Source organism: Spea bombifrons, chromosome 5, assembly GCF_027358695.1.
Source record: "Spea bombifrons isolate aSpeBom1 chromosome 5, aSpeBom1.2.pri, whole genome shotgun sequence".
NCBI classification, from domain to species: Eukaryota; Metazoa; Chordata; class Amphibia; order Anura; family Pelobatidae; genus Spea; species Spea bombifrons.
Genome location: NC_071091.1, coordinates 61,948,813 through 61,971,323, shown reverse-complemented (window position 1 = coordinate 61,971,323; position 22,511 = coordinate 61,948,813). Strand labels below are relative to the sequence as shown.

General features: G+C 39.1%; 1 protein-coding gene across 1 annotated transcript; it reads right to left on the bottom strand.

Annotated features, from left to right (window-relative positions):
* Nucleotides 1-1,474: 1,474 nt before the first annotated feature.
* ICE1 (interactor of little elongation complex ELL subunit 1) lies at nt 1,475-22,216 on the bottom strand. The gene is made up of 17 exons (XM_053467839.1): nt 22,119-22,216; nt 21,788-21,899; nt 19,531-19,607; nt 18,695-18,732; nt 17,053-17,135; nt 16,901-16,940; nt 16,759-16,812; nt 16,507-16,590; nt 16,033-16,074; nt 14,715-15,061; nt 8,994-14,018; nt 8,538-8,706; nt 6,175-6,335; nt 5,850-6,040; nt 4,581-4,687; nt 3,947-4,045; nt 1,475-2,866 (listed from the first exon to the last, which is right to left on the bottom strand). Exons 2-17 carry the CDS (start codon nt 21,863-21,865, stop codon nt 2,688-2,690), a joined length of 6,774 nt encoding a protein of 2,257 aa, XP_053323814.1. The 5' UTR covers nt 21,866-21,899; nt 22,119-22,216; the 3' UTR covers nt 1,475-2,687.
* Nucleotides 22,217-22,511: the final 295 nt, after the last annotated feature.

The following is a 22,511-nucleotide window of genomic DNA, read 5'->3' as shown; positions in this document are numbered from 1 at the left end:
TGATTGTCAATTTTTCCTTTAATAGCACAAGAGAGCTAAAACTTGAGTTGCTCCTAAGTGGGGATGCATAGTGGGAAGCAGCTGCCTGTTCTTGGTTGGACATCTCAAATTTGTTTAAACAAAAACTTATCTGCTGAAAACACTGCAACTTCACAGCTATGTACAGAGGGCTGAAGCGTACCGATAAAAGTATATTCTAGTGTGATGTACAGCTTGGTTAATGCACATTGAAGTAGTTTGTATGTGCTTTAATATGCATTTACCTTTAACATAAGCTGCATAATGACACCTCGGTTGTACAGGTTTTGCCTAATTGAGGCAGCCAATCAATTTAAGTACTTTATACATATGGGGGGCATCACATGGGACCTTTGGCAAACGGGATGTATTTGGCAGAACTTATCTCCACCAAAGTTAGGATCTGGGGCAGGAAAAGAAGGCAAATGCATACGGTTTGTTCTTCGCTTAGTTTCTATATGCATTTGCATGGGGAAGCAAATGGCTACTTAAAGGGAACACTCCGCTATCATGTAAACGCACACCACAGTAAGACACACGTGATCAAGTTTTTGTTTTATTACAAAGCATCTTAGATGCATACAAACAAATCAAAAAAAGCAAGTAGTCAACTAAAATTTCCAAAGTGGAACAACATCAAATGTGAATCACATTATAGGTTTAGGATATAAATACAATCACTCACAGGGATTCTTCAATTATCTCCATGAATCATTTTTGAATTTTTATTTTAATCCTTTTTAAATTATTTCTCCCCTCATATGGTATAGGTTAGTAATACAGACTTACATGAACAGCAAAAACTAAACTATGAAAATGGTTCTTATGCTACCCAAATTATTCCCACTACACATAAAAATCTACTTCCACAATGCCATTGGCTTAAAACCTGGCAGAAAGTAGTCTTATCCTACGAATATACAACAGGCAAGCATTAACACTTACAACAATGAAAGCTGATGTAATCGATATGCATGCTTTGGCCTATTAAACAGAAGATCAGATGTTGCCATTTGCTTGTTTAGTAGTGAATGCATTTTAATAAGAACTTCTGGGAACAATACAAATTTACACTTTTATTACAAGGTGAAATGCCCATAGCCTATTAGAACACAACTGAAATATGCAAACAAATGACTGGTAAAATGTTGGCCGCTGACATATGTGCAGTTGAATTGTTAAATTCCTTAAACCTCTAAGGAGTATTAAAAAAAACAAACAAACAAACAAGCGTTTGCCGTCAAGCTGAATATTTCAATTTCCAAAAGTATTGTGAAGACCAACCGGTGAGCTTCTACATGCAAGAAGATATAAAGTTCTTGAAGGCATGTATTAACCAGACCACAGCATGCCATTCTTGGAGGAGAGACTCTCAAAGATGGTCTTTCATAAAACAGTAATATCAGATAATTTAAATGTTCAACTCACAAAAAAAAACAAAAAAAAAAACTTTAGTTAATACTTCCTACGATCTTACATCGGTCATGATCAACAAGTCGCTTAAAAACCCGCCTTTTCTCTAATTTACTTGTGTGCTTTTCTCGTGTTGTATTACAAAAAAAAGTGCTATGCAAAAATGCTATTTCCAATGGCAATAATAGCAGCTGTCTGTTTTATTAAATGTGCTTGTGAGACTGTCCGGTAACACTACACACGTGTCACACCATACATTGTGCAGCATCTTTTCTATTCAGCACACTTCATACTTGATTCTAATAAAAAGCTGTCTGATGTGATTAATTACCCATATACTAAACAGGAAACAATATTTCTTAACACCTTCTCTAATGACATACACAAGTCCGGCTACCTAGAATGAACCACAAACTTATGGCAAAATGCTTGTAATTATCAATTAAAACGTTTTAAAAGTGCATTTGCCTCACTAGCCCAAATGTAAGCTTCATTAAAATGAACACATACACCAGAGGGATTCCATATTTTCAGATGGACAAATATGGAAGAGAAGTTTTTGCTTTTCAAAAATGGCTATTCAACAGCAAAGAGCATCACAATGACAAAAAGGGAAACAATGGAAGCCCAGTACCTGGCAGCTAAACAATAAATAAAAAATTAAAAAAACAAACAAAAAACAAAATCAGACCAACTGACCACCTAACACTATTTGGGGAGATTTTTTCTATACAAAAGTGACCATTATGCTTTACCTCAACTGAAATCAGCAATGCGGCAAATGTATTACCCTGGACATAGATTACACATAGAACAACAAAAAAAAATAGTAACGCATCTCTATGGGTTCAGAAGAGAGATCAAGTGCAGTTCGATTGGGCTCAAATAAGGGGGGTGGACCAATCAGAGACCACGTCATTATTTGCATGATCTGTCTGATAAGCTAAGTATAGAAAGGATATATACTTAGCAAAAACACAGAAAAGTAAAGTATTTTGTTAATTAAAAAAGTAAACCACATAAAAAAAAGTAAATGCTACTGGCTTTGTTGCAACCCAGTACATTTTCAAACGATATACTCTACAAAACATTTACAAAAAGTATAATACAATTTACAGATTTACAATGCTCTTGTCTATGAAAATGTTAACAAAGTCAAATTGAATAAACAGGTAATGGCTTGTTTCCTTACACTGCAAAAAGGTGCAAACAGTAATAGTAAGAAAGGCACTTCTGTAACCAATAGAATAAAAGCGTTATTTCTCTGGGTTGCACAAGGATGCCACCTGAGAAATGCAGCTTGTAACAGCAGGCGGAATTGTGTTAGTAGCGCTCTCTTTCCATGCGCATAGTGTCTTGTGTACGGCAGCTGGATCACAAGGGCACAGGTCACGGAGCATGTACACCGAAGCCAACTGAATACCCCAGGGCATACCTGTAAAACGAGAGAAGAACCATTATGCGACTCCATTAGAAGCACAAAGCCAATGTCGTCTTCAAAATGTAAGAAACAACAACGTCAAGGACTTTTATAGCTGAGTTAACAATTGCAAAATGGCTTTCTAATAATCAATTAACTTTTTAAACATAAACCTGGATCAGCTACCACAACGTGCCAACACGTGGAACACAGGCGTGATGGTTGCTGATACAGAACCTCTGTACGCCTTGGAATATATTCCAGTCAGTCAATCGCTTCCAGCTACAATCAATTATAAAATTAACATCTACACTGTATTTCTATTTAAGGGACATGTTTTTGTTCTTGTTGAAAAAAGGTATTTCTAACTCACCCCAAATGGTAGCAATATATTCACACATATACAATATATATATATATATATATACACATATATATATATATATATATATATATATATACACACAATATATATATATATATATACACACACATACATATATATACATATACATATATACACACACACATACATATAATTATATATGTATATTCAATGGACTGCTGTGGATTTTATTTCAGAGAAAAGGGAGTGAGATCACTCCGGAAAAGTTTTGGAGGCCTCAGGGGTGAACTGGAAGGCAATCATTGGGTTAAAGTAATGTGAAACACTGGAGCGTGGTACTAAAATGTACCACAATGTTCTCGCTTCAGGACAAAATGAAAGGAGATAGAGGCAGAGCATGTAGATAAAACCAATGTTTACCAACACTGGTTCTGTCACATGGATGCATGCGATCACCAATTACAGCAATCACATGACTGTAGGGGACAGGACAGAATCATCAAGCGTGTTATCAGTCGCGAGGCAGTTCCCCTCACCGTGAACATGCTGCGTTCCCATTGAACATAAACGTGTTACCTACTAGCATTTGCACCAGAGGACGTAATAGTACGTCCTATTTCGCAACAGGGGTTAAGAGCCAAAAATAAAAAACTTGGTTGTTTTTCCAAATGTACATCTCACAAAATGTGCATATATAGATCGAATCTTAAAGATCATAACTATTTCCTAAAGGTTTACTATGTTATTACCTTCTTGGTTTGCATGCATAATAAAAGCAATGATAGCGGAGGCAATGTTTTTCACAGCAGTGACAGAGCCTTCTTTCAAACCCATCTGACAGAGACGGCCTGTAACACACAAAACATTGTTTACTTAAAGCAATTAAAGAATCATAAAATATCTAATCAAGCAACAAAACTCTCAGGAGAAACAAACTGACGTTGGTTAAGAACCCCCCAGCCATCAAATTTGCCCATTATTTTAGCTGTAAAGACTCACCCTATACTTCAGCAGAAATGTCTACTGCACCTTATTTACTAACATAGAAGGGTGCCATCTATAGCCTTTAGGCTGTTTTTACTGACAGGCTCTAGTTCCACAAGCACTTTCTTCAAAAAGATTGTTGACAGAAGTGTGCATTGGAGAAAAATATCTAATTCTATTCTGGTTGGGTTCACACTGTCCTGTGCACTGAAAAGCTACAATCATCCAATACAGGGTTCAACTAAATTATTTGGCGGAGTCACATACATTATATATTACACACACATACTTGGTTTAAGAATATGATATATTTGTAGTGGTTTGTTATTGTACTTTCCTACCACTAATACTTCACTATTTCAGCATACACAGTTTGGTGAATGATGAAACAGATCTTACCAAGAAGACGAAGTACAGTGGCTACAGTGATGTCGGGGACAAACTGAACATTCACATTGCCCTTTTTATGTTTAATCCACTTATCCAGAATTGGCCAGAGTTCTTTACTAAAATGAAGAAAAAAATGTTGTTATGCATCTTACAGCAAAACTAAGGCTCACGTACCAAATTAGCGATGCCAATTTCTATAAATTTTCATTTATATTTGTTACCAAAGAAAAAAAAAAAAAAAAAAACACTTCTGCACCCCTTTCTCCACAAATCTATATGCATTACTGGCCACTCGGCGGACTTCCTCAAACAGTTGAAGCCATGGGTCAGACTCGACCCTGTTCCTCCAAAAAGAAGTGCATAGACAGCAGCGATGTACCAGGGGAGCACGATGGTACGAACAGGTCCAACCGAGGTGCCTCTAATTGGGGGGTGACACACTGGCACACGGGCAGGCTGCCTTCGAGCCAGTCAAAATTGTTCACAAATGGCTGAATTTACACTTTTCACTAGTTGAAATTAAGATTCTCAAAGAGATAACATTTGAAATGGCGCACAAAACAAATTGGGTACTCAGTATCCAGGCTAAACTAAAAAAGGGGTGGGACCAAAAGAGGAAAGGGTGGATTCTACAGTGGAAGAGGTGTGGCCTGGACAGGAAGCAGTGTGGTCAATTAAGATTAGGGGATGCATGAGTTTAGTCAGGCCTTGGGCAGCAAAAAAACAAACAAAAAAAAAAACTAAATACACCATTGGGAAAAAGCAAATGTATATGGAAGAATTCTGCAGAATCCTGACATACATTTCCGAATCGGGACTTGTTGATACCCAATGCATTAAAGAGCATTTGCATTAAAGAGAGCTGCCTTGCATTTACTCAAACACATGCATTCATCTGGTGAGAACAGAAGTCTACAGACTGGTCCATGAACGTTAGAAGTTGGGATCCATAAAGCAAAAGTGGGTGCACCAAGGAAATGCAAAAGGTGTACCACACTTGACGAAATGCGTTCGCTATCCAGAGTTTGTTTCTTTAGCATGATTATTGATTTACTCTCTTTTTGTGTATGGTAACCACACACTTTTAGATGCTCTGAGATGTAATGATCATGTGTTTGTGTGAAAACTGTCTTTGCATTTCACCGAAAATAATGTGTTTGGGACTCAATCACCGTAGAGTTGAGCTGGATTTGCAGCACCCAATTCTCTAACTTTTATAATTAACACCTTATGGCAATGATTAATGAAGCATAATCTCAACAGGGCAAACATTAATACCTTATAACATTGTCATGTGTCCAAGTCCATTTGTAGTGACAGCACAACACGTCAACTGCAAACACATACTCCCATATGTGGTCTGGCAGATCTTCTCCATATTGCTCGCTTGTTTGGAATTTGACATCAGGATACATTTGTATGGCCATCAGTATGCTGGGCAGCATAGTGTTTATGTTCATGGCAGGACTCTAAGAAAAATATGGTTAAATATACAAACATTTGCATTGGAAATTTGCTTTGCAGATTTCAAGTGCCATACCAATGGTGTGAAACATTGGGACAACAGAATATGTTTTACCAATAAAATAACAGGTTAACTCACCTTTTCCCATTTCAGGTAGGCACGAAGACAGGCCAAAACATCTTCTTTTGCCAGATATTTAAGAAGTGCCTGCATGGCCTTACAGATTACACCGTGAAAAGAAAACATCTCACTCCATGTGCTTACTGCGAACAGGAGCAACTTCTCTGGCTCTGGAAAACCTGTATGAATGGAATTAAATTGGGAGAGATCAGGCCATTTTAGACAGTAAAGCTATGTCTATATGTATTTTAGAGGATAGTAAAAGCATTATTATAAACTCAGGAAGAGGTTGGACACACACTGCCATTCCAACTCCACTAACACATAATTGCATAGACACAGACCCCCTCTCTAAGCACTATAAACGTACATATTCATACAATTATTTGAATACCGTATTTGCTCGATTATAAGACGAGGTTTTTTTTCAGAGCAAATGCTCTGAAAAATACCCCTCGTCTTATAATCGGGGTCGTCTTATAATCAGACCTCAAATAGGTCTGACTATGAGACGACTAAGATCCAGATCCCCCGCAGCTGGAGGGGACCTGGATCCTCCTGTCTCCCCCCCCCCCCGCCCCACTTACCGGTACTTCTGAGTCCCCGGTGTGTAGCTGGGGCAGCGTGTAGCTCCGGTGCAGGGAACTCTGATCACTGACAGTCAGGGAAGGTCTGCACGATGGACGCAGACAACCCCCGCTGTTAGCCACGCCTCCTTCCGGCTGCAGCGTAAGTGCGTGAGATCTACGCGCTGCCCCAGCTACATGACAGGGAAGTCAGAAGCACCGGTAAGTTGGGGGGGGGGGAGTGTTAAAGGGGGGGCATAAGGCATTTCTGGAGGCAGAGTGCTCTGTGAAATGCCTTTTAACCCCCTTAATGCCACTCTGCCTCCAGAAATGCCTTTTTAACCCCCTATACACCACTCTGCCTCCTGAATGCCTTAAACCTCCCTATATGCCACTCTTCCCCATAATATGCCTTTTAACCCTCTAAATGCCAGAGTGGCATATAGGGGTATAAGGCATTTCTGTAGGCAGAGTGGCACATAGGGGGTCAAAAGGCATATCATGGGGCACAGTGGCATATAGGGGGTATAAGGCATTTCTGGGGCAGATGTGCATAACTGGGGGGCAGGTTGGAAAATAGAAGGAAATAAAACCAAAATATTTTTCCTCAATCATAGCTTTTATAAAAAAAAAAAAAAAAAAAAAATTGTTTAGATGAATTAACATTTACTGGTAAAACTTTTTTCCTATAGGGTCATCTTATATTAAGGCTTTTCTTTTTTCCTAAATTAATATTCAGATTTGGGGGGTCGTCTTATAATCGAGCAAATACGGTAATTAGAAAATGTTATAGGTATCTCTGTTAATTTGTACGTTTCTCATTTGATCTATACCTGCAATGCAGGGTTCGCACGCAATATTCAGCTGATCTCGGTTTCTATGTGGTGTTTTATTTGCTCTACAAGCACAATGCAGGGTATGCAAGTGATATTCAGTGGATAGTGGAGCTCAGTTTCCATTTTGTTTTCATTTGAGCTATACCTGCAATACCAGGTTTGCGTGTGATATTCTGTTGATCGGTTTGTTTGAGGCAGTCCCACTTTATGACATGACTTTTTCAGACTTTGACCTAAGTCAAAGTTTGGACTGCTGCTATACAGCTTAGAAAAATCTTTTGAACATGAAGGGTTATTAGGACTGTTACAAAATTAATTTAATCACTGATTAAATGTTTTGCAGACTGTTAAACAGGCATGGTTTGTCGATATTCTAAACAAAGCAAAATTTGGTTTGGTACGCCACATGTGCCAATGGCACCATGAAACATGGGGACGGTATTTATTTCTTCCCAGGGCTGGTATTTATTCCCAGTCCTGCCCTGAACCTAGCATTCTAAGGATAAATGAATACTGTTATACACTAATGGACTGCACAGCAGGATGGTGCTTTTCGCAACAAAACCAAATTTCCTTTGGATTAGTCTCTATCCTACATATCAGAAATGTATTTTGCAGACAAGTACTGCAAGTAACATGCCGTAAAGACATACATTTGAATGGTCTCTTAAGAGGAGACTTCAAGTTTAGCATTATAAAATAGTTCCTGTTTAAAACTGATGTAGCACAAGTGTCATGAGAGTATTCGTACTCCATTGAAGTAATTCCAATAATTACCTGGAGAGAACTACCAGCAGAAAGGGTGCGACTAGCATCATCCGGTGTCAAACGTGTTGACCGTGAAACCGAAGATATGAAATGTGCGCTTTCTAACCCATTTAATCCCCAAAATTGGCATTACACTAGTCTCACATCAAGGGATTTTTAAGATAAAAGACTTAATAGAAAACGGCAGACATGTTTATATGCACTCACTTACCTTCTTTAATAATGTTGTAACACAAGACACGTGCCCTCTCGAGGTCTCCAAGCTGACGACATAATCCTACATAAACTCTGCAAAGAGCCTGGAGATACTTGCCGTCCAAAGAGGTCTTTCCGGCTTTCATGGTTTTCAAAATAGTGTTTAGGAAATGTCCTGATAAATCCTGGGAGTACAATTTTAAAATATATACAGTTATATATCAGTCCACCATGCCATGAACAGAGAAAAAAAAAACGGTTTATAACAGCGCAGCCAAGGGGCAGCGCTCCAGAGGTGCACGGTTTTTGAAGCTCTATAATTTGAAAGCTAGCCATTGGTCATCCCCGAACAAGAACAGCACAATTATATCTTCAGAAAACCTCAAAGTGAAGCGATGAGAAAAGAACACCGATTGTTCTATTAATACAAGAATATCTATCTAATATATATATCTATCAGAAAAACTCTTACCTTTTTAGTATGGCTAAATTCATAAACAACTTCTTTTTCTTCGTTTCTCATCACTGGAACGCATGGAACGGTGCCTACATGTATATGACTTCTAATAACAGGTAAAAGGTCAAAGCACAACTCCTCTATTTTCTTTAGTGCACTCGTCACAGCATCTTCATCAGGTTGGCCAGCTTTTACTTTGCCCTTAATGGGATCAGGGCCACTAAGGTCACAAGACGGCCTCCTTTTCTCTTCCAGTTGGCCCTTACTTGCAGGAACAGTGAAACAGTCTTTCAGATTCTCCGTCACCGGTGATTCGCTATCTAGTCGTAATCGTTTAGCACTTTTTGGCATCGGGACAGAATCTATAGTCCTTTTATTGCTGGATAACTGCAGGCTTTCACAATCTTTTTGCTTGTCTTTGTTGGTACTTCCTTTTGTGCTACTCCCAGTTTTAATGAAAGCTGTAGATGTTGATGTTATTGCTTTGAACCCCGATATCTGACTCACTGGCACATTTCTGCAATCTCCAGGTAAACACCTGTTGAGCTGAACGTTACCCTTTAGGATGTTCAGTGTCCTTGCCCTGGCAGACAACTCTGGATACATGGTATCAAGGATTTTAACAGAGTTTTCTTGAACAGTGGCTCCTGAATTTCCAGTTGCAGAAGGGGGCAACCTTCCAGGGACAGGAAGGGCATGCTTTGGGGTAGCTGCGCAAAACTGTAAGGGCGAAGACAAAATTCTTCTGTTTGTTTTCTCTGATGGGGAAGGAGTGTTGAACATAGGAGACTTGCGCCTTCGGCTGTCAGACAACGGGGACATCAGCGGGGGAACTGGCGTTTCTCTTAATGGGGATATCAAGTCGTCAAGAGGAGACGGCAAGGAAGACCGACTTGAGGAAGACATAATTGGGGATATAGGCCTAAGACTTCTAGGAGGCGTTGCTAACAAAGGGCCTAGTAAGGGCGGAAGTGGTGGACCCATCTCCGACCGGACCTTGTTTAATGTTTCTGGTGAATGTTCTGTGCTGGTGGATGTGTCAGCATTTGCCAGGACGGTCTGCCCCACTGAAGCATTTTGTGACTGGTTTCTACTTCGGGTAACCCTCTGTGAGGGGCAGTCTTTTCTTACAGCTGGAATATTATGCACAGGACTTACTACACCAGTGCTCCTATTGTGTTCTCTTTGATCTGAATCTGTACTACTGTTGCTAGCAAGTGATTTATCTCCTAACAAAACAGTTTTTCTCTCAGATGGTACTTTGCAACGTATAGATTTACCTGAAATTGCTCTACGCTCAGATCTGTCTGATCTATTCAAGTTCCATATGAGGTTTTTACCAGGTGCCGTCCTTATGCAGTTTGCTTCCACAAAGCTACTACTAGCTGTTTGTTCAGCAATATTGTTGTTGAGGGACTCTACCTGACCAGGAAGGGCAGGATCATCACCATCACTTGGTTCTTTGATAAAACGCCTCTCGTTTCCTTTATCACAAGACAGCAAATCTTTTTCTGGCTGTGCGGTAATACTTACAGGATCTGCATATTTTTGGTCACTCAAGGGGTTATTAATTTCAGCCCTAACCGGGACCACTGGAGAAGTAACTGGTTTGGAATCACGTTCAGCGACATTTTCTTTCAGACAGTCAGCATCAATATTTGCAATAGAAAATATATTGCAGAATTTCTCCTTTTGAACAGTTTCAGCTTGCACACATGCATCTTCTTCAGCTCTCACCACATTTAAATCGTTTTTCAAACTGTGTGGCAAATTAGCAATTTCCACTGTCTTTGAAGGACCTTCGGTGACTGAATGGCTTTTTACTTGGTCATCGCTGTCAATGCTTTTTAGATTTGTCCTAGTGCTAAAGAGATTATTTTGATTGATACTTTTATAGTTGACTTTACGGATAGGGGTGTCATCTTCTGACTCATCACTGCTTTCTGCTGCGCCTGGTTCGATGCAAAGTTCTTCATGAATCTTCATATCCGTTACTGCATTTTGTTGGCTTTCTTTCAGGGGACAAGCTATGCTGTCTTCCCCACACACAACAGGTTTCTCTGTATCTGAAGGTACATTAAGATTTTTTTCTTCTGGTAAAAGCTTGACATCTACCTCAATAGACACTTGCTTATGACATACAACGGTGTCACTTAAGTCTACATTTGTGGAATCATCTTTTTCATCAGTGTCAGTCACGGATTCAGAGTCAGTGGTGGTAAATTTAGGAGAGCTAGGATTGTGCTCAAGAGAATTAATGTTGTCTTTCAACATTTGTTCAGTACTACGATCAGAAATCTCTTCAGTGCTAGGCAGCAGGGCACTTGTTTGGTCTGCAAATTCATTACTGTTCGGGAGAACCGTCCGGCTCTGCTCATCATGTAGCTCACCACTGCGGTTACTTTTAGTAGAGGCGTCAATATCGGTTTGTAACAAGTCTGGTGTAATAATTTCCTTGGCTGACGGGAGTATCTCCAGTTTATTTGAGGTACTAATGGAATTCAGCGATATGTTGTCTTTAGACTTGCTATTGTCAACGTTTTCTTGTGCAGTACTGTCCAATTCAGCAGTAACTACATTTGGCTCTATCCTGGAGTTTATAGGTATTTCAATATGAGAATCTTCTGATAATTTGTTGTAAAAAGGTGCTGAATCACTTTTAAAATCTGTAAGGGTTTGCTCCGTAACGGGTTGCTCCGTAACGGTTTGCTCCTTAACAAATTCTTCAGGAGAAACAGTTTCACAGGAGGTCCGGGAGTCACTATCTTTAGACTTGCTATTGTCGACGTTTTCTTGTGCAGTACTGTCCAATTCAGCTGTAACTACATTTGGCTCTATCCTGGAGTTTATAGGTATTTCAATATTATGAGAATCTTCTGATAATTTGTTGTAAAAAGGTGCTGAATCACTATTAAAATCTGTAAGGGTTTGCTCCGTAACGGGTTGCTCCGTAACTGTTTGCTCCGTAACGGGTTGCTCCGTAACAAATTCTTCAGGAGAAACGGTTTCACAGGAGGTCAGGGAGTCACTATCTTTAGACTTGCTATTGTCGATGTTTTCTTGTGCAGTACTGTCCAATTCAGCAGTAACTACATTTGGCTCTATCCTGGAGTTTATAGGTATTTCAGTATTATGAGAATCTTCTGATAATTTGTTGTAAAAAGGCGCTGAATCACTGTTATTAAAATCTGTAACGGGTTGCTCCGCAACAAATTCTTCAGGAGAAACGGTTTCACAGGAGGTCAGGGAGTCACTATCTTTAGACTTGCTATTGTCGATGTTTTCTTGTGCAGTACTGTCCAATTCAGCTGTAACTACATTTGGCTCTATCCTGGAGTTTATAGGTATTTCAGTATTATGAGAATCTTCTGATAATTTGTTGTAAAAAGGCGCTGAATCACTGTTATTAAAATCTGTAACGGGTTGCTCCGCAACAAATTCTTCAGGAGAAACAGTATCACAGGAGGTCAGGGAGTTGCTATCTTTAAGAATTGTTTTTCCAGAAACAAGAATTGTGTCTTGGCTGTGAATTGATGTAGACACAGGTTTGTTTTCAACATCTATTTGGTCTTCCGTGTTTACATGTTGCAATACCTTGTTTTCTAAGCGATCCAAAGAAAGTAATTGATCATTCTTAACATAGTTTGCCATGTCACACTCCTTTGTACAATCCTCCTTTGTACAGGATGAGGTAATTTTGTCACTAGTTTCGCAGTTTAGCCCTTGATTATCTTTCATTGCCATGGTTTCATGCTTCTCTTCCAACTCAGGCTCTGGGTGTTCCTCCTTTGATTCCGTGAGTTCCCATTGCATAGGCTCCTCATCTTCTTCATTTACTAACGGAGCTGAGACTGTCAGAACTGAACTGCTGCTAGCATGTTCATCTTCTTGTGCGTCTTTAGAAAAGCGTTTGACAAAGACACTAGGCAAACCATCCGCAGTCAGAGCATGACCTTTATTGTCAGAATAGCATTTTGCAGACGAGAGCAAATCTTCGGTACAAGGTATTTGTTCTGTGCCCTTTTCATTGCTTTTAGTGTTTGCGTCATCACTTGCTGAATCATTTTCAGACTGTACAGGTAGAGTTGGCGCACAAGCATGAGAACTTCCGTCTTGTGTGGAATCAGATACCAAGTCGCAGCTACTAGACATTAAGTTCAGTCTGTCAAATAAGACCTCACATTCTGCAATACTACTGTGTTCCAAACAGTCAACATTTCTGTTAACAGTAGATGGCAGAACGGCATTAGCACATTTGTCTACAAATAAAATGTGTGAATTGGCCGATGAGCTACATGGGAAATCCAAATTGTCTTTGTTTGGTTGGACGTTATCCTTTGATTGGAGCCCTAATTCAGATGTCTCTTCCTGAATTTCTAGCTCACTGGCAAACTCTTTAGGCCTTTGAATGGGGTCAAACGTGTGGCGAGACATATCCCTCTCCACCTTAGGAACGGAGGCACTGCTAGTTTCTTGATATTCTTCCCGCAAAACAGATGCATTATTGTTGCATTCAGGGATTGCCTGAGCCGTTTGTGCATCTTCAGATGATAAAGGTACGTCCAAGTCATTTGTAGATATGTTTTCAGAAAAGGAGCCAGTGCACATGGATTGTGAAGGCTCTTCATGGCATTTTCCGCCCTCAATTTGAGAATGAGTTGAGTTCTCACACACAGCTTCCTTTAACTCTGGAGGTGTTGGTACTTGAATTGCATCGGTTAATAAATCATGTCCCTCGTCTTGCGTTTCTGCTGCTGGTGCAACCTGGTTGGAGCTCTCCATGCACAATACTGCACACTCAGCAGGGTTATCTGTATCGGTCTCCTTTGGATCACCTATATCATTCAAATCTTTGGGTGTCTCTGTCCTCTCTTGTAATGCAACTGGTAAGTTTGTGCGAGATTCATGGTCTGTCTGATCTTTACCACAGTCTGGACTTTCATCTGATTTAACATACTCCATGGAACAAATTGGTGAAAATGGTTCTGTACAGTCACCTTCTTCTCTAGCACTCAAATCTGTCATTTCTCCAAACAAATCCTGTAATGGAAAAAATGAAACGCAAAACAATTCACTAAAATAAAGTATGAAATAACAAAAATGCATATAAAATGAAAATTTCCTAAACCGATTTAAACGGCATTACTGTATTATATAATGCTTCTTTTTATTATTATAAAACGTACAAAATTACATACATAAATTTAAAAATACATATAAAATACAAAACAAACATTCCAAGAAATGGTATATTTATATTAATACCTTTTCTACGTATTCTTCTTAGGAGACACCTAACTTATTATTAGAGAGTATGAATGTATGAACTTAAGAAATGGTAAATTTTTATTATGATCTTATATATTTCCCTCTCATATATAATGCTTCTATTCACTGAAATAACTCAGATAACATTTTAACACAATTAAGAATTTGTATTTCACTTAAGTGAAATTGTGCTGGGTACCCAATTTTTTTTTTTAAGGAGCCTACATTATCTGTAGTTCCATAGGTCACTATTATAGGCAGTCATGTGATGTTGAAGGGGGCACTTAATAAGCTGACTCTTAAGGGTGACAAAAATGTTTATAGAATTTATTTACTCCATAGATGTTTATGAATCAGAAGGGCCCATTGGGGATTTAGAAAAAAAAAAATAAAAAAAAAAAGAAGAGGATTCCTAATGCTATTAATAAAAAATAAAACAAAGTGGTAATATCAAGAGACTAGACTTACCTGTGTAGGAGAAAATCGTATGGGAGACAGAAGAGGTGGAAGCGGTTTTGCCCAGTCCAGAATTTGTAGAAACTCAGAGTCTCTTTCAACATCAGAAACTGTGGAGTAACTATGAATAAAATCTCTGGGAACAAAAAAGTCTGTGGTTTTGTCTTCATAGAAGGCACTGTCTCCATTGCAGTCTGCAGCCCCTTCCTCAGAGTTTTTGTGTTCATGTAATGCTTGGCTAAAGGGTAACTGAGTTGGTGTCTTCTGCATCTGACTCACAACAAAGGGGCTGCTGTGGCTAGGAGGCATTGTACATTCATCTATGCTTTTTAGGTTTCTACCTCTTTTCCCATTCTTCCCTAAAAAACAGAAAAACAAACAATATTTATTGGCCCTCTATTTCGAATACTCCAAAACCTGAAGGACATAGCGGCCTAATGATTAAAACCATGGGATCCATTTGTAATGGAGTTCAAAGCAGGTTTAAAGGATACTAGGAATAACTTGCTAAATTGTTGTGCAGCACTGTGGAATATGATGGTGCTTTATTCCATCTCAAGCAAGATAAAAAAACTCATTTGGACCACTATGCCAGATCTGCAAGCAACTTTATTCATTCATATTTTGTATAATTTTGCATGTTTTCCTGTCTATGTACCAAATCTATATTTTGGGGACATATTTCTTATTCTTTTTTGGCCAAGGTTTGGTTTTTACCTATTTGCACATTCCTCCCCCTCTGGTTCCCTATAGCTATAACTCCTTACCTTTGTAACGTTAAACCTCCGCTCTCCTCTTGTAGCTTTTCTGCATGGGAGCCTGCCTACTATTGTCACAAGCCACACTTTAACACACAACTCCTACCCCTCTGTACATGTTATTTTTATTTTTACATCTCTTTTCCATGCTGAAACCACTAAGCCCTAATTACTGCTACAAGAGTGCCACTTCTACCTCTTTTCATCCCTTTCTTGTTTCAACTCCTATTTAGATTGTAAGCTCTCGAGCAGGGCCCTCAAAAGCACACCATTCCCGACTAAGTCCCAAAAGGCTATATGACAACTTGACAAGCAGAGTTCTCAACTTGTGATGTGTCCTTATGTATTAATGTATATTTTTTTTATTTATGTTAACTGCCCCATTTAAAATTGTCAAGCACTGTGTAAATTCTTGGCTCATAATAAAAGATCATAAAATAATATTACTTAAAATATGCACCATTCCCATTGGTAACAGTTTAGTAAAAGGGAAAAAAAAAAACCACAACGCATGACCATTGTTTTTCATATCAATAACATTTAGGCTATTACATGATCTGGAACACACTTACGGTCTCTGGCTTTTAGATCTGGGGATTTGAGAAGGCGGTCATCTGAGAAATTAAAATCAAAGCAGTTAAACCAAGAAAGCAACATACAAAAAAATCATTAAGTTATGATGATATCACCATCACATGGTAGGTAAAAAATTCATTTCCCTCCATCACCCATGCCAAAACTTTACCAACACACAATGTCTCCTTTCTCCTCTTGTAGCTTTCCTGCATCATAACAGCCTGCTTACTATCATCTGAAGACACACACACAAACTATGTACAAAATAAATAAACGGCAATAACGCCATAATGTGAAATTGAATTAATCTGACCCAAAGACAGAAGTTGTAGAATTCTCAAAACATCATAAACATCCGTGCTTGGCAAATACTGAGCTCAAATGAAATCTAAAGTTAGTAGTAAAGTGTAAATTGTAACTGTTACAAAATATGCATTAACTACAGAAGTTTAAAAAAAAAAAAGTCTCACCTAACAGATGCAGCTCATTATTGCTATTGTCCGTTGTAGAATCGATACATTCCCACAGTTCTTCCAGCAGAAGCTTAATTTTCCCTAGTTAAATACAGTAAAGGATTACTGTCACAGCACATTACGAAGAACATTTCCTTGAGAAAAAGTAAAACAAACTTTACATTTGGTTCTCCACTATATTAAACTGTAAATGAGGAACTATGCATTTTTATTACACAAATGTAATTTCAGACCAATGGAAATACTCACTTTTGTCTACATTTACAAAAGCCTCTCCAGTTTGTGTCTGTGTATTTTTCATCCCTAGAAATGGATCGAAAGAACCATTTAAAACACAAAGACTAGAAATGTAATGGAACAGAAAGCCACCAAAAAGGTTTTACTCAAATACCTTTTTTTCTTTTGCTGCTCTGAAAATCATCAAGCTTTTTCTGTGAAGAGAAAAAAAAAAAAGGATAAGGAGGAAAAAAAAAAAAAGAAAACTGAAATCTCAGAAAGTGATTTTAAATACAGAGTTACATATTCCTACAAAGCACTTAGTACCTGCATTTGTTTCAGTTCTTTCTCAAGAACCTTCTTTTCCATCTTCATTTGTTTAAAGCATGTCAAATTCTTCTCAGCAGATTCTGGAACATAAGATTAAATGTAAGACGTAAAATGTTTCCAATTAAATTACCTACCAAAATTGTAGTTGCAAAGCATTTAGACGTTTTAGTTAAATGCCTCAACAGGGGAGAGAGATTATATACACATACATACACACAGATTATTTCATTCATACCTAAGTAAGACAGCAAATAGGAAAACTACTTATTTATAATTACAATTGATGTAAGGAAACATTCATTTAACGTTGGGATCAATAAATTTCCAAAAGAACTTAAATTCAAATTATAAATCATTGATTTATACAGTGCCAGTGTATGTCAAAGTCCTTACAATGGGAATGCACTCAAACAAATGAACATATCAAGCATGTTACCATCACAATGTGTACATTAAACCAAAATGTCAAAAAGACAAAAGTAATATGCCAGATTCCATTTTCAGGTCTGTTTTTAATAACCATAGGCATTATTAGGTTATAGATTGCAACTATTTGGCCGCATTATATAATCTTCTGACAGAAACCTAATACCATTTGCAGGAAAGTAAAAATATTAGTGTTAAGTAAAAAGCATCAGTACACCCGATGTTTACATTAAAATATGAATTTGAACTCATGTACAGCATGTTCTAGGTCTATACAGATCCAGGTAGAGGCTCCTTTTCATTGTTCTAGAAGTTCCATTTGGATAATCATAAATTACATATTTATTTTTTGCAGGTCTGCATTTTTCCACCCTTCCGTGGCAGGTTGCATAATGCACAGTGGATGGGTATAGTGGTAGATTATGGGCTTTCGTGGTAGCCAAACAGCAGCACAGTAGTTTAGCTGGAGTACATACAACACAGTATAACAAGGAAGCCACAATGAGGAAACAGAAACGAAGCAAACAGGTCATTAATGAGCACATTTCTAATCGCTCAATGCAGTTTGCTCCGTGGATGAGATATGAACGTGAAATGTTTGACCTCATGGCTTGCTTGCCAACATAATACTACCACCTACCATTAGAACCATTCTTTTCAGGACTCAGAGTGCAAACCATCGGTATTGCAGTTTTAGTCAAGGCTATCTCTTCTGATAGTGTCTCCAGCAGTAAATGCAGACTGCAAAGAACATTGGAAATAAAATAAAATCTTAATTCACTTTATGTAACAAGGGTCCAAATAAAAGAGGAGACTTCTGAGATTTTTTATATGAGAGGTCTCCAGCCTGTAATACAGTTCGATGGTAGGCAACATTTTATTCTGTTGAAGCGCCAAAACAAAAACGACACAGAACAGCTGCTTTGGGCTTTTTTCTAATTTGCTAAAATGACAAGCAGTGATCAGCTGTAGCCTATATGCATGGTAGGTTTGCCAAAAACACAGAAATCTTAACATAGATGATGTATTTTGAAAATACATCAAATAAACCTAAGCAGTACACAGGTTTTCTATGTACAACACTGGGTGTACTAATACTGTTTACCCTGGATGGTCAACTTTTGTGAAACTATACCGGTACAAGTATTTGGATCAAATCCATATGATACAATGTGATCAGATATAAAAGAAATAGGGTTGTAGGATTCATTACCTTCCACCTTCCTTAACTTTGCTTCCAGTTTCTTCTTCCTAAAATGTAAAATCAGTTGTAATTCAGTAATTTTCAAGTATCAGTAACATTCAAAGATGGGATTGAACACAGGACTCCAAAAGGGCAACCTGATTTCTCAATGAAGCAAACTATAACTAATCATGTCCTTATAGTCTGTTAGATGCCCCTGACTAAACACACACTTTACATTAAGGAAGGCATATATTTTACAGCACTCGATGTAAAACTGATTTGTTTAAAATAAAATGTTTTAAAGGCTATGGTACATGGTATAGTCTTACCCCATAGCAAAAAAACACGTGTTACAATGTTATATATCTCATACAGACTTTGCAGTCCCAGGCTAAAACAGGTAAACGCAGGTATATACAGTCACTATGAAGCTTAACTTTGTGTAGACGAGTCTTTCCTATTCAGAACAAACTTGTTTAAAAAGTATCCGTATGATATGAATTCCATAAGCTAAGAATACAAAATTTCTTTAACTCCGAAAACATAATTTATCAAACATGTTAAAATGCATTTAATCAAGCAGTGAGAAAAATAGTCCATGAGCCAGCATATCACAAAAAAACAACCGGTTTTGACACCATTCTCAAGGCAAATCTGCATATTAACAGTTTAGCATGGCCGCAAAGTCTGTCTTATCTGTACATTTTAGATTTAGAGATTAGAAATACACATGTATGTATGCGTGTGTATATATTACACAGTCAACCGCAAAAAAACATTCAATAGCTGGTTTTTGTTTATCCCTAGACAACTCTTACTGCAGGAGATATTACTTTACATCAAATAGTTCATATGACACATACACCAAATCACTTTTTTCACACTCTTCCTTAAAACGGACATACTCCAGTTGTGTTTGTTGATAGATCTTGAGAGAAGACTGTAGTTGACAAAACAAAAAAAAACCAGTAAAATTAATAAGACAAATGGAACACATGCACAGGGAGACGTACATACATGTACTTGTCACATAAAATGCTGCAAAATAATCTTTGAATATTAACTGTTTAAAGTAGAAGGAAAAAACTTAACATACTATAACCATCAGACAACAGTATTCAAGAAGTTAAATTTACAAGAGAAATCCTTTATTGGAGAGGAATGTAATTTAGCCAAATAGGACGAGGTTTATTGTATGATCCCAGTACACAAGTTATACTATTCATAACTACGAACGCCAGATATTTACAGTTGAGTTCCCACACTGCGGTGACCTGATTCACCATTAATGTTTAAATAAAGCTTGATTTTTTTTATATTGCTTTAAAGATGTAAATAGAACCAGAATAGCATTGTAAGTAGGGCTGAAACAACGAATCGATAAAATCGATAATAATCGATAACGGAAATCGTTGTCGACGATTTCCGTTATCGATTAATCGAGTGATCGATTCGTTGTTGGAGCACTCGGCTCCTTTTACTTACCTCCGCGAGCGTTTCCCGCTTCTGCTACACGCTCTGCAGTCTCCGCCTTCTTTTAACTACGTGACGGATGTGACGCGTTCCGGAGGTAAGTATTCTTCATGTCTATGTGCACAGATCGCACAGAGCGAATCGCTCTGTGCGAATGGAGCCACTCGCACAGAGCGATTCGCTCTGTGCGAGTGGCTCCATTCGCACAGAGCGGTTCGCTCTGTGCGAGTGGCTCCATTCGCACAGAGCGGTTCGCTCTGTGCGAGTGGCTCCATTCGCACAGAGCGGTTCGCTCTGTGCGAGTGGCTCCATTCGCACAGAGCGATTCGCGGGGGTGGGGGTGGGGTTTCAGGGGGTGCAGGGCAGGAGACTGGGTGCAGGGCAGAGTGGGGGTGGGGATGCAGGGTGTGAGTGTGGGTGCAGGGCAGAGTGGGAGACTGGGTGCAGGGCAGAGTGGGGGTGGGGATGCAGGGCAGGGTGTGAGTGTGGGTGCAGGGCAGAGTGGGTGCAGGGCAGAGTGGGTGCAGGGCAGAGTGTGAGTGTGGGGGCAGGGCAGAATGTGGGGGCAGGGCTGGGTGCAGGGCAGAGTTGGAGACTGGGTGCAGGGGCACAGTGCAAAGTGCTGGGTGCAAAGTGCCAGGGCTGGGTGCAAAGTGCCAGGGCTGGGTGCAAAGTGCCAGGGCTGGGTGCAAAGGGCTGGGTGCAAAGTGCCAGGGCTGGGGCAAAGTGCTGGGTGCAAAGTGCTGAGTACAAAGTGCTGGGTGCAAAGTGCCAGGGCTGGGTGCAAAGTGCTGGTGCAAAGTGCTGGGTGCAAAGTGCCAGGGCAAAGTGCTGGGTGCAAAGTGCTGGGTGCAAAGTGCCAGGGCTGGGTGCAAAGGGCTGGGTGCAAAGTGCCACGGCTGGGGCAAAGTGCTGGGTGCAAAGTGCTGAGTACAAAGTGCTGGGTGCAAAGTGCCAGGGCTGGGTGCAAAGTGCTGGTGCAAAGTGCTGGGTGCAAAGTGCTGGATGCAAAGTGCCAGGGCAAAGTGCTGGGTGCAAAGTGCTGGGTGCAAAGTGCCAGGGCTGGGGCAAAGTGCTGGGTGCAAAGTGCTGAGTACAAAGTGCTGGGTGCAAAGTGCCAGGGCTGGGTGCAAAGTGCTGGTGCAAAGTGCTGGGTGCAAAGTGCTGGATGCAAAGTGCCAGGGCTGGGGCAAAGTGCTGGGTGCAAAGTGCTGGGTGCAAAGTGCTGGGTGCAAAGTGCCAGGGCTGGGTGCAAAGTGCTGGGGGCAAAGTGCTGGGTGGAAAGTGCAAAGTGCTGGGTGCAAAGTGCTGGGTGCAAAGTGCCAGGGCTAGGGCAAAGTTTCTTGAACAGTAATAGTCCACCTCTTTTCAGAATGTTTGGGGTTATTTTGTTTCATAAATATTGTGTTTGGGTTCTTGTACTTTGAAAATATTGTTTTTTATTACATCATAACAAAATAAGAATGTTAATGTAAATTTTAAGTTGTTTTTTAACATCCAGTTCATTAAATTATTTTAAATAAACGAAAAATTTGCATATTGTTTTTTTGTTATCCGATTAATCGATTAATCGAAAAAATAATCGGCCAACTAATCGATTATTAAATTAATCGTTAGTTGCAGCCCTAATTGTAAGCATATAACTACCGTCTTTTCCTCCAGTTCAGCTTTTATAGATTCCAGCTGTTCTAGGTTGCTTTCTTGAGGCGTTATCTTCTGCAACATTTTTTCCAGCTGACATCTTAAGGTGTCATTCTCCCTAAACAGGTGGACAATGATGTCAGTTTTGGTAATTGAAAGGGACATTAGTTACATATCAAGTTACATATCAAATAATAAAGGGATAAACTTGTTGTTACTTTAAATTTCCATCAAACCGTGTTGCCTAATTAAGGCAAGATTAGTAAATCAGTAATATTTTTAAAACAAACTCCTACTCCATCGAAGCATATACACTGGACCAAGCAAACATGCTTACCTTTCTGTAAACTGAAGCTGTATTTTCAAGTTAAGGAGTCAAATAAAAATTCGGCAAACGTAGCAAAATTAACGGGTTAAAATAAATAGCACACTTAACTACAGCAGTGAAGCCAATAAAAGTAGTAAATATACGTGTTTCTCTTCAGTCTGAGACACTATTAGCAAAGTTTATTCTCTAAAGGTTAAGCTTTCCGCTACTTGACTTCACAAAACATTACAATCCATCATCCTCGGCGAGCTTGGCTGGTTCTGTATAACGTGTAGTTAAGTCAGCAAGTTTTATTTAAGTCGCCTTGCACACTAAATGATGCATTTTACAGAGCCGACAGTCCCTTTTTTATGGAGAAACTTGCTATTGTTCTAGTTTTTACATTATACTATATTGTCAGAA

Bases quoted from the DNA above. Each gene is read 5' to 3' on its own strand.
- ICE1 (XM_053467839.1), bottom strand. From the start codon at position 21,865: ATGTTGCAGAAGATAACGCCTCAAGAAAGCAACCTAGAACAGCTGGAA. The intron at 16,941-17,052 runs GTACTAAGTGCT...TTCTCTTCACAG, and splicing joins AAGAACTGAAACAAATGCAG to AAAAAGCTTGATGATTTTCA. The intron at 6,041-6,174 runs GTGAGTTAACCT...TATTTTTCTTAG, and splicing joins CCTACCTGAAATGGGAAAAG to AGTCCTGCCATGAACATAAA.